Raw genomic sequence first — 13,075 nt, forward strand, 5'->3', positions numbered from 1 at the left:
ACAGGCACAGAGTTTGGTTGTTTCCTGGTGATGCAAGAAGTGGCCTCACTAGCAATCATGGGAACCTTTGAAAATTGAGGATGATGAATGCATCAAGTACGCCAACCTTCAGCGTTTAATGTGCTGTTTTCTCATCAAGTAAACCCCCTCTGCGAGGAGCGTCCTCTGCACCTTACTGTCTGTACCTCTACAGAGGAAGCCCTGGAGGACGCGCCCCCACAAATGGGGCCACTCGGCGTGTGCCCTGGGGCCTGGCCTTCCTGGGTCCCGTTGTTCATTCTCTGATAAAGCGGGGCGGTGGCCAGTGGCAGGGCAGATCCTGGGAGGCCCGAGATCACTGCCCACTCAAGGGTGCCCGGGAGCGAGGGACGGCGCACCTGCGCTGCAGTTCTTGTACTTCTTGCTCTGTCCGTGCAGGACCAGGGAGAACGCCACCAGCAGGACGACGATCAGGCTGCAGAGGGCCATCACCAGCAGGAACCACCACTCCTCATAGAACGGGGCCTCCACTTTAGCTGCAGGGAGACACAAACGCACCCTGACGCTGGCTGAAACCTCGGGTGGTGCAGAACCAGGCACAGAGGGCGTGGAAGACAAATGACCTGAGTCGCAGGGAAGGCCCAACCACTGTCCAGTGTGGGCTATTGTGGTCCAACCGACCCTCTCCCTGCGGGACTGGCTCAGGCAGCATGTCCCCTCCCCCCCCAGCAGGCTTTAGGAACTAAGCTGCCTTTCCTATGGGGTCAGGCTCAGGACTCCTCCCACCTGAGACACTTCTATCCTTGTCTTGCCCACCAAAACTGCCATCGTGCTTCTCCTCCTAAGGTCACCTACTTAAAAATGTTGGCTTAGCCAGCACGGTGGCGCACACCTGTAATCCCAGTAGCTCAGGAGGCTGAGGCAGGAGGACTGCAAGTTAGAAGCCAGCCTCAGCAATTCAGCAAGGCCCTAACCAACTTAGTGAGACCCTGCCTTTAAATGAAAAATAAAAGGAAAGGACCAGGGATGTGGCTCGGTAGTGAAGTACCTCTGGGTTCAATCCCCAGTCCAAAAATATATGTTGACTTGAGTGAGGCCCTGCTGCCCCTCCTGGCTGAGGCTTCCTTCCACCCGGCCCACCGCCCCGCCCCCATCTTCATCATCGTCTCCTGCCAGCATGAGGCAACCTTGTCCCAACTGTCTGTACCCTCCTGGCTTGCTCATATACACTCTTTATGCTGCCACCAGAGATCCCCAAGATGGAGAAGAGTTGTCCTTCAAGATACTCAGTGGCTCCCCATTAGCAATGGGGTGAAGGAGCCTGCAGCCCAGCTCTGGATTCACCCGCATCTGTGCACACGCCTCAGGAGGCATGCCTGTCTACATTGGGGCCTCCTGTGCTGGACTGAAGTCCCTAAAGGCTGGCACTGTGTTTTATTTATTTAGTGCCTCCGGAAAAACTGAGCTGAACTACCAGCCCCATTTTTTATTTGTTTTTGTGAAATGAATAGAAAAGGTTTTGTGTAAAAGCTGCTTTGGAAAAGAAAACTCCTCTTTCTTTGGTGTCACTGTTTACTAAGACCAGGAAAACGGAGCTGGTTTCTCAGTGGAGCCAGCCAGCCCCAGGGTCCCACTCGCTGCCTTCCAGCAGCCCCTCCAGGGAGCTGGGTCCGAGGCATCCAGAGCCTCTTACAGGCAAAGCCCAGGGTCTGCCTCCGGCTGCCAAAATCCACAGAAAACACACCTACCTCCCATGAAATATCTCACCGGAAGAATGAAGGATGTGCGCACACTGGGAATAAAGGGGAAATTGACTTTGGATCACGTTACACCACAGGGTTTCTTAGGAGATGACAGTATTTTGAACCGAAAGCTATAAGCAGGTTTTCAGGCTGTGCATTCAATACTCCATGTAAGAAGTCCAACAAGTCCCCAAAGGACCACTCAGAGTGGTCAGGGTAGGCCTGACTCTGGCACTGGCAGGGGAAGGACCCACGGGGTTCTCACAGCAGGGCAGAATCCCTGTGGGCATGACGGGTCCTGATGTGACAAGGTCAGAAGTTGACAGGGGCTGGTTTCTCTGAAGGAGGTCACCAGCTGACTGCCGGCCAGGAGGCAGCCACGGCCAGCATCTGGACACAGTGGAATCTCAGAGAAGCCTCACTCACAGAGCCCATGGGGAGGCTGGGAGCCACGCCCCATGAAGGAAGTAGCCTGCCTCGGCTGTGGGCGTGGCCTAACAGTGGACCTGGAACTGTGTCACATCAGTTTCTCACAGACGGACCCAATAGACCCTTGCCACTCGGTTTGGGGGTGCTGCCAGGATCTCGGGCCTGCCTCTCCCCGTCATCCGTGGGGGAGGATGAACGGGGTTCCAGTGCCTCCTCCTTTCCCTCTTGGCTCCCTGGAAGGGGTCCCCACCTGACACGGCCGCGGAGGGGCTGCTGGGCTCCCCGTAGCCAGCCTTGTTCACAGCCACCACCCGGAATTCATAAGTCACTCCTTGCCGGAGCTCGTCCAGGCTGACGGTGTAGGATGTGGCGCTCCGGGGAATGTCCTTCACAAGCACGTCCCACAGGCCTTCATCTGCAAGAGGGACAGTGAGACGGCAGAGGTGAGGCTGGCCCTTCTCGCAGAGGCGAGCCCCAAGCACCCCGTCGCCGCGCCCGCCTGCCTGGCCAGCCCGGAGCCCCCCGTGAGGGGTCAGGGCTGGAGGGTCCCATGGGGAGGGAGGGAGGGAGGGGCCTGCTGAAGTCCCAAGCTAGGGAGTGGCATTCTCTCGACCCTTCTTCACCCTGCCGCAGGTCCACGGGTTCCAGGACGCCTCCACAGCCCCTCTGGGTTCCCACAGATCTCGTCCTTGGGGTTTCCGGCTCTTTCCCACTTGCTGCTGTGTCACTCTTGCAATGCTCTCCTTGACCCAAACAACTCACCTGGCCACCCAGTGGTCACCAGTTGGTCCCTGTGTATCTGGGATGTCCACCTGCACCACAGCTGGAAACTAAATCCAGCCAAGAGGTCCCAGTGGGAACCTCGGGCCATGGCCGCTCTCCCAGCGGCTGCTGGTTCTGTGGCAGCCAACCCAGCACAGCTGCAGGTGAGGAGGTGGCTTGAACTGTCCCCCTTCTGCCACCTCCTCCTTCAGAGCCAAGTGCCAGGAGGGCGGCTGGGGTGAAGATGCCAGGATTGTAGGATCTGCACGCACAGGGTGACAACCTGCCAGCCCTGCCCCTCACCCTGGGCGACGGCCCCTGGCTTCTCGATGGCACGCAGAGCCCCATCGAGGCCAAGCATCTTTGGCATCTCAGCAGAAGCATACCTGCCTGAAACTCACAGAGGTCTCTGTACCATGCTCAGGTGCAAGTATAAATTTTTAGAAAAAATGTTGAATTTCACCACATTTGCACACAGTAGCATTATTCATAACAGCCCACAGGGATGATGAACTGATAAGCAGAAGGTGGCACACAATGGACTATTACTTGGTCTTGAAAAGGAAGATTATTCTGACACGTTACAGCAGGGCTAGGCCCGGAGGACGTGAGGCTGAGCGTGTAAGCCAGGCACAGAGGATGAAAAATTACTATTCCACTCTATCGTCCTGTGGCTGTCGGACTGAGACAGAAAGTAGCACAGGGCCTGTCAGGGGGAAGGGGCGGGGAGTCAGTGTTTAAAGGGGACAGAGTTTCAGTGTAGGAAGATGAAGAGTCCTGGGCAGATGGACAGTGGTGCTGGCTGCACAGTACGAACGTGTTTAAGGCCACTGAACTGCACACTTGAAAAAGGTCAAAATGGTAAATTCATGTTACGCATATTTTATCTCTGTTTAAAAAAAAAAAAAAGACAGAAAATCTGCAGAGAGGAAGGAAGAAGTGAAAGGGTTGGGTTCTGAGGCATCCTCCAGCAGAGCAAAGAAAGGAGATCAGTGAAATCTGTCATCAGAAAGCCAACCACCCTACAGCATCCTGGCTAAAAGGATGAGGTGTAGAACTAGACAACTTTGGAGCAAAGCCTAGCCCCGCTCATTGGCTGTGTGACTTTAGGCAGAGGACTTGACCTCTCTGTGCCTCATCTGTAAAATGGTGATAACAAAGTACCTACATCATAGGTTTGCCTTGAGGATTAAACAAGTTGTTATTTATAAAGTACTTAGAACAGTGCTTCACACATAGTAAGCACTACGTGAGTGTTTGTAAAATAGAATATAAATTTACTCCCTAAGGAGGTTGTTTGCTAAAAGGTGGGCTCAGAGCCCAAAATGTTCATTTGAAGTAGCAATCCTTCACAAATTATATTTTCTTTTATAGGTACAGGTACGTGCACCTTTACATAGCAGGAGATCTGCGCAGGAGAAACCCGTTTGAATATGCATGCGCACGTGCAGACAGCTTTATGGGGCCCCCAGGGCGATCTGAAAGCCAGCGCACCACGCAGCTCTGAGCGGCAGACGTGCTTGGGTGGATTAGCCCAACGGTAAACAGGAACAGCTCGCCAGCGTGCAAGTCTCTATTTGCAGAGGATTTATAGTTCACCCCAACTAAGTCCTTACAGTCACAGGTTAACGAAGGAGAGATGGGAATGATTTTAAAGGCGCACATCCCTGAAGGGGCCAGGAAGCAGAACGGTGGCCAATTGTTTCTGGATATCCACATTTATGGCCATTTCTCGTGGAGACACCCTTGCCAGGAACGACGTCCAACGGCAAGCTGAGCTTAAGTTCTGGATGTTTTCTCCACTTGGAATGGTGCAGCTTACCCACGCTCTGATTGTTGGATGCGGTTTGTATGCAATTTGCACGCAATTTGCACAAGGATAGTCGGGGAGGGCTGTGTGCCTACTCTGATCAGCCGCTGCTGGGCCTGGGGACCCCGCCCACCTCCTCCGCCCACTCTGAGGCCAGGCCCTGCTCCGCCCCCAGGGAGTCAGAAGAGACTTCTGTGCTCAGTGCCTCAGTCTCCAGAACGAGGCCCTGTCACCCTCTCAGTCTCACCTCTCTGAAGCCACCTGACCCCACCCTGAGCCCTACTCTAAGAATCGATGGCTGTTCCCTGTCCATGGATCTCCAGAGCCCGGTTCACATTTACCTGCCCATCTACACCATAGGGTTCTTGAATTTTTCAGGAGTTCAATAAGTATCTGTCGCGATCATCCATCCACCCACTCACCCACCTGTCCTCCAGTCCCAGGGCCCCTCTGGGGCCTGCCCAAGCAGGCTTTGGGTAATGACACGCCATCTCACTTAGGGCTTGATACAAGCAAGTCGCTGCTCCAAGGGCCTTAAACATGGATTCAATTGTGGAGCATTTTTCCTCTAAAAAGATAATTTTATGCTGTAAGAGACTAAAGACAAAAATACAGACTTATAAACTGAGTGTTGTTTAAATCCACTGAAATTAAGGCACCAGGAGCATGAAAGATTTCCGCAGAGTGCTCCGAGGCCCAGACGCCTCCGGAGTGGGTTCTCCCGTGACTTCTACATTAGTGCTTTGCGGCTGCCAGGGGAAAAAACGATCCCTCCTCCATCATCACCTGGAGGCCACGTTTTATTTTAAGTGCTCCATCATAGCTCCAGGAAGTGTGTGCATTTTTTATAAAAACATTTTGAAATATTGATACAGAATCTCAACACTGAACGATTTATCTAGTGATTCATTTACACTCAAAAATGTGTGTGTGGGATGTCATACCAGGATAATTTCTTTCTGAATTAATAGAAGAAAATGTTCACACTTTTATTCTGCTTAATTCTGCCTTTCCAAAATCAGCATGTTCAGCATTTTATATTCCAGTTATAATTCACTGAGCTATTTATCCATATCAATATTTACACCATGATCACGAGTGGAAAGGAAAAATTTGGCAGTTGTTAAAGCATCCACTCTTTCTCAACTGTGGATTGTTTTTCTCATTTGTGTTATGTTGCTAAATATCTCAATAAATCAATGATGGAGAAAAGTATCTCTACAAATTAGCAGGAAAAATAACATTATGGAACTATTAGCAATAATGAGATTTGTGCAGCTGATTTCCATGTAGCAGAAGGACTCCACGCCTGGACTTCCATCTCAATCGACACTGGAGAGGACAGCAGGTTGGGAGAGAATTCCAGACACACAGAGCAGATGACTCTGTCACCCAGGCTGGGCTCACCCTGAGATGTGTAGGACATCTCAGCCTGGCTCTCCTCCCCCACTGAGCCAGCTGGTATGGCACCATCATGGGACACCTGTCACCTGGCTGGAAGAGAGGGGTCATGACCCTCACAGAGCAGATCGCAGAGGACTGATGCCTGGGTGGTTGGCTTACAGAGAACTGATCCCTGGATAATTGATCCTCAGATGATTGATCCCTGGAGGACTGATCCTCTTGATGACTGATCCCTTAGGCGACTGATTCTTGGATCGATCCTCTGAGCAACTGATCCCAGCACCAAGCTTCCTGCCAGAGTGTTAAACCTCCTGGGGTGGCATCTACCTCCAGGTTAGACCGCACCTCCTGGTGTCTGGGGAAGCCCGGGAGGTCCACGCAGTACAGCGAGCTCATTCCACCTGTCTGCTGGACTACCCTTCCCTTCCTGTCACTTTCCTGGGAAAGAATGCTTCCGCAGTCTTGTTACTGAGACACTCTTGGCAAATCCCCCCTCCTCCAGGTCTTAAGAAGGCAGGGGAACCTCTGAGCAAGAAACTCTGCAAGGGTCCCTAGGGTAAGCCCCGACGTCATCTCAACCTAAACCTGGTCGGCTCAGGGACAGAGACAATGAGCCAACCAGCATCGGCATGCGCGGCTTTGGCTCTCAACGGATGGTTTTCTTTAAAGAACACGTGCTACTGGTCTTGGCTTCTGTTCTTGTGCTATTTGTCTACTAAAAGAAGGGAAGCGGATAATAGGAAAGATTCCTGAAACCAGAAATCTTTTCAGGTACAAGTAGGACTGGCGCCCGAGACCACGCTTGCTCCTGGCAGACAGAACGAGTCAGCTTTATTTTCCAGTGCTGACACCTTACCAATGGCAAGAGGCACACCTGTTCCCAGACAGAGTCCTGATGAGCCTGGACACATGGTCTCCTCTTTTCAGAACTGAGTCAGAGCCCAGTGCAGCCCATCCAAGCGGACGTGGCTGAATGTATCCCTGCAATGCTGGGACTGTGCTGTGCGCCACAGGTACTAGGGCAGACGCCATGTCAATACAAAAGTTTGATTTCATGGACAATTAAACAGGGTCTCCACGCTGAATGAAACTGTCATTCACCACCCGAGATTTCTGGTTCCATTAACTCACACAACCAACAAACTGACTGTCAGCACGCAGGTCTGAGCAAATGGAGGCCTGTCGGTTATTTATTTCTTAAACACTGCCATTTCTCTTTGTATAAATGGTTGAGCCAGGTCAGAAATTGAACTGAACAGGTGGGGTTTAGATATAAAGCTAACAATATCTGATAATCAAAACATCTTTTACTTCACTCAAAGCAGGGGACAGCACGTGATGCATGCCTGTGCTCAAGGCCTGGCCTGTGATGGAGAAGGATCTGGAAAGCAGTGGAACTCAGAGGTTGACGTGCTGTCCATGGACATGGCCACAAGAGGCAAACAGGGGTGGGGGCCCCATGCAGAGCCTGTCTGTGGTCCTCTGCTGGCTGAGAACCTCTGTGGGTGTCAAACCTTTGGGAAAATACTGATTTTCCTCCTGGGTCAACTGAAAAGGTCCATTACCAAAGACCAAAAGTGAACAAGCTGAATTGGGAGGGACCTGGGAGGCACCCAAGCTGAAAGTAGACAGCCCCCAAGTCTGGTCTCTGGGCCAGAGGCATCATCTGGGCAAAAGGCAAAACAAAGTCTGCCTGCACTAGGAACGTCCTAAATATGTATTTCATGGCTGCTCTGGAGAGGAAAATATATTTATAGTTCCTTTAGTACCATTCCAGTCTATTGTGTAAATATGTAAATTAGGCTTCGTGATCTACACAGTAAAATGCCTCAGAATAATTTGCGTAAATAAATCATCTGCATCTGCCCGCTGCATGGTGGCTGCTGCCTTCGGGGGAACCTCGGGCACCGCCGAGAAGTGAACAAGCCGGCCAGCCAGCCTGGTGGGGCCTGATGGCTGTGTCCTTGGGCCACACTCAGGGACCACTCTCGGGAAGACGAGGGGCTTGGTGTCCCAGTCTGAGCTCGTTTCAATAGTTGCTGTTCAATTTGTGTCTCCAGGACATGGAGTGCTCTTGAGAATTCACAGGGTGGGTGAGAGCGGATGTGGATGGCAGAGCAGAGGCTGACGGCCATCTGCCCAGGCTGTCTGGGACACGGGCCACCCTCTGAGCAGCAGCCACAAAGCTGGTGAACTTCTTGCGTCCATGGAGCAAGCAAAAATGTACCTGGGAGGAGACATCAGGCGGAGCAGGCCACCTGGGCCCCAGGGGCTCCTACCACAAAGCACTCAGTCCTCCCAGATGCCCTCCCAGCAGGAAGGGCTGGCCCATGGTTCCTTCTAATAAAACCAGGGCCCGTCGTACCTTCGGCAGACCACCTCCCCGGCTGGAGAGCGTTTTGCCGGAGAGCTTTGGTGAAGAAAATGAGAAGATACAGCATTTAATGTTTTGTGTAATGAGGCCTAAAATCGATGACAGCTGAGACCCAGGGCCCGGGGCACTAGCAAGGCATTTAAACACTGACAATCCATAAAGCCTGTGCTCCGCCACGAGCTGCTGCTGGCCTAAGTCGCAGAAGGGAGGGGGCGTCTTTCCCAACTTTCAAGGAGAAACCTCAGGCCCAGAGGCCGGCTCAGGTTCCGTTAATGATCCGAAAGGGGAAATCACAGGCAACCTGCTGTGACAACACAGAAGTGAAAGCAAGTTCTTTGGTGCTCATTGAGAAAGACGGCATCTTGCAGGTCAGTTTCTTGTCAAGTCTTAGTCCCCGTGGGTCCGTTCACATTCTGGCATGAGCTCTGCCAAGCACAGACCTCCACTGACATCAGAGGCTTCTCCACGAGGCATGGGGCCCAGTGTGAAGTCTGAGCAACATGCCAATTAGTTCTCACTCACTCAGCCTTCCCCACGCCAGAAACCGCGCATCTAACCCACAGGCATCCTGCCTCCCTGAGGAGGGGAACAATGAGCGCCTGCGACCTGAGGAGAAATTAAAGGCTCCCCAGGCAAGGGTGAGAACCAGGACCTGATTGTATTTTGAGAAGTTCTGTGCTGGGGCTGCAGGGGTGGAGACATCGAGGCCAGGCCCTGTGTCTGTCTGGTGAGTTACATCCCCACCTCTGATCTCTGACACAAGGGAGCTCTTTTCAAAGAGACGCTGGTGCTCTTGACTGAACAGGTGAGTGAGGCCCTCCATGTCTCTTATTATCACCTCATCATTTTAGAGTGAACTTTCCATTCTGAGGTCACTGTAGAGTCCCATGTAGTTATACGATACAACACATGGGACTTATTAGGGGCCCCACATGTCCAGTTTTGCCCAGTTTCCCGAGGGGTACCATCTGGCAAAATAGCCAGGATGTCGTCAGTGACGCAGTTGAGGACAGAACGTCTCTGGAGCCCTCATAGGGCCACATGGCCGCCAGGAGGAAGTCTTCTATAGCCAAGAGATGGCACTCAGTGGGGAGGAAATCATTAGCAAGACCCTGGTTCTCTAGTGCAGGCTGCTTAAGCTGTTCTGGGTTATGTGGACTCCTTTGACTCTTAAGGATATCTTTGCAGAATAGCTTTGGATGTGTAAAGTTAAAGAGGAAACCAGTGTCATTGGTAATGTGCCGATTACCTACAAGCATTGGAAGCTCCTGGTACCTCTGTCTCCTGGTTGGGGCTGGGTATGGACTGTGGTATTTTCTTTGCATTGCTTGTTTAGCTATGTGGCTCTTTGGAAGATGTACAGAGAGAGCTGGATTTAGATGACCTGAGACCACCATCATCCCAGTGCAATTTAAAAGTTTATGCCTTTCACAGCATATTGATTAACAAGGTTTAGCAGAGCCTACCAACAACAAGAAGTTCAAAGCCCTGGGAGTATAAATGATCCTGTGAACACAGGAGTGTCCTGTGACAGTGTCAGGGATCTTGCTGTGACTCGGGAAGTTGCTCACCCACCACTATGTGTTGAATTATGACCCACCCCAAGCACAAATTCATCTTGAAGTCATGACCTCAATACCTCAGGATGACCTGATTGGGAAACAGGGTCACCACAGACATATTAGTTAAGATGAGTTTGTACCAGAATGGGTCAAGTCTCTAATCCAACATGGACTGGAGTCCTTCTAGAAAGGGGAAATTTGGATATGGACACACATATGAGGAGAAGGTCATGTGAACAGGAAGGGAGAGACGGGGTGAGGCATCTCTGAGCCAAGGAGCACCTAGGATTGCCAGTAACTACTAGAAGCGAGGAGAGGAACCAAGAACAGATTCTTCCTCAAGACCTCAGAAGCAACCAATCCTGCCAACACCTGACTGGACATCTATCCTTTGGAGGGGCAAAGGATATGCTCCTGCTGTTTAAGTTGCCCATTTGTGGTACTGTATTACAACCCTAGCAAACAAGTACACCTTCGTTCCTAACTAACATTAATGCTAAATTTCAGTTAGAGGCTAATTAAAATGTGTTTTTTTCCCTTCCAAGTTCATGGATCTCCTCAATTCTATCCATGAATCTTGTTCATTAGTTCATTTTCTGTTTCTATAGCAAAGTGCCTCAGGCTGGGTACTCTGTAAAGATGAGAGGCTTCTTTGGCTCACAATGCTGAAAATTCAAGAGCACGGCACCAGCATCTGCTCAGCACTGGTGAGGGACCTGGTACCACAACATGGCAGATGGCAACATGGCAGGAGCACATGTGGGAGGAAAAGATCACGTGGTGATACCGGAAGCCAGAGAGCACAGGAAGGCCGGGCTGGCTTTTGAAAAGCTCACTCTTGCGGGAACTCACTCGCTCCGAGAGACCAGCATCAGCTCCTCCTGAGGGTGGCACTTCCACGAGGCCCCATATGGGGCACCAAGTTTCCAACAATGAATCTTCCAACACATCAACCTACTGACCTGGTGGTGTATAACTACATGGGACTCTGCAGTGACCTCGGAATGGACAGGTCACTCTAAAGTGATGCTGGTGATAATAAGAGACACGGAGGGCCTCACCTGTTCAGTCAAGAGCACCAGCGTCTCTTTGAAAAGAGCGTCCTCGTGTCAGAGCTCAGAGGTGGGGGATGCAACACATCATGCACTCAAACCAAGCTCAGCAGACCCCAAGGTGGGCCAGAACTCACAAGTCACCTTTGGAATACATGCTCTCCCTAGACTGGTGAGAGAACTTGTCCCTAACTCAAGGAAGCTCCTGTCACTGGCTGCCTCTCCCTTAGCCTCCGCAGCCTCTTGCGGCCCAGACCTCACTAGGACATTCCTCACAGTTCTTGTCAAGCTCTGCAGGTGCTCTTGCAACAAGCATCACTGGCAGAGGGTTGGCTGACTGTTCCAGGGGCCCATCTGCTGTCAGAGGTATGGAGACCCAGTGGCCAAGGAAGGCCCCTGAGAACCCCAGATCCTGCACCAGTTTGGGACCCTCTGTCTCCAGAACAGGTTGGATGTCTTGCTCAACAGACACCAGGAGGTCAGTAGGTCTACATGTACACATTCTTGAGCCAAAGAATTTTTCATGTTGCCTTTCAGGTAGAAATTTTTTTTTTTCTGTCTTATGTACTAGGTTTCTCCTTGGAAGTTTCTAGAAAATACTTCTAACTGGTAACCTTTCAAAAGAAAGCTGGTCGGGGAGGAGGAAAGAAACTTCTCTGACACAGTGATGGATGTAACTTTGAGGATCTATCCTCTTGGTCTAATAGCCTTTTAAAATATTAGACTAAAATGGCTCCTGATGCTTAGTCCACTGGCAGAGGACTTGACAGCTCCTTCCTGAATGTACTCCTGGAACATTACCTGTTTTCATGCTCAGATGTTCTTGATTAACTGTACAACCATCTGAAGGTCATGGTGAAGCTGCTCAGAGTTCTCCATGTTTGGTGGTAACCTCCAGCTCCCAACAGCAATATTCAACTCAACCCATCAGAAATTCATTCTGAATAATGTCCATCCTTCTTATTAAAGCAGAATGGGACTCTTATACACTATTGGTGGGAATGTAAATTAGTATAGCCTCTGTGGAGAACAGTATGGAGGTTACTTGAAAAACTTAAAACTACCATATGATCCAGTTATTCCACATTCCTGAAGTCAGCATACAAAAGAGAAACCTGCGTATCTGTGTTTATTGCAACACCAGTCACAATAGACAAGATATGGAATCAGCCTATCAACACATGAATGCATAAAGAAAATGTGGTGTACATGTGTACCCTGTGGAGTAGTACTGAGTCACAAAGAAGAAAGAAATCCTGTCCTCTGCAGCAAAGAGGATGGAACAGGAGGACATCATGTTAACTGAAATAAGCCAGACAGAGAAAGACAGTGCCATGTGATCTCTCTTACGTGGAAACAGAGTCAAGCTGAAAGTGAACAGTGAGTACCAGGAACTGGAAGGGCACAGGAGTGGGCAGAGATGGAAGGGGGCTGAGTGTGCTCAGCATCATCACAGTGGATCCTTTTCTATGTATAATGAAAATGTGTGGAGAAAAAACAAAGTGAGCATATTAAAGCAAGGTAGAATGGAAAGAGGGGTGAAGAAAATTCTTTGGTGGGATAGGGCAGGAAATGGATCTCAGACCCCATTTTTGGATGCCTCAAAGTTGAAGCAGATGATGTGCCAGGTTCACTGTTAATAGGGACATTCACAGTTATCAGAAATGAGCACAGCTCTTTCCACAGGTTGTAGCATTAGACCCCTGAGAGGAGTCCCTGAAAACATCTCGGATCTTCCTGATGAGCTGAAATGCCTGAAGTGCCCTTCAATCCTCATCTACCTGTTTCTGAGAATGACAATTATCCGTCTCCTCAGCATCATGGGGCTAGAGCATCATGAATCGCATGCCCAGGGGGTTAATAGCACAACTGTTGTTATGAGGACCCAAGCAGGGGGCAAGGAGTGAGCCCCTCCAACCTATGACCCCTCAGTCCCACCCTGCTGGGGCCACATGGGAGGG

At 50.8% G+C, this 13,075-nt stretch overlaps 1 protein-coding gene across 1 annotated transcript in view; it reads right to left on the minus strand.

Moving 5' to 3' along the window:
• The window catches only part of SDK1 (sidekick cell adhesion molecule 1), an 871,941-nt gene that overhangs the window by 21,282 nt on the left and 837,584 nt on the right, over window positions 1-13,075 (minus strand). The window contains exons 41-42 of the mRNA XM_079120438.1: window positions 2,401-2,565; window positions 378-515 (exon numbers count right to left, since the gene is read on the minus strand). Of these exons, the coding sequence (XP_078976564.1) occupies window positions 378-515; window positions 2,401-2,565 (303 nt within the window). The remainder of the gene's footprint in view (window positions 1-377; window positions 516-2,400; window positions 2,566-13,075) is intronic.

Source organism: Sciurus vulgaris (genome assembly GCF_902686455.1).
Source record: "Sciurus vulgaris genome assembly, chromosome: 18".
NCBI lineage: Eukaryota > Metazoa > Chordata > Mammalia > Rodentia > Sciuridae > Sciurus > Sciurus vulgaris.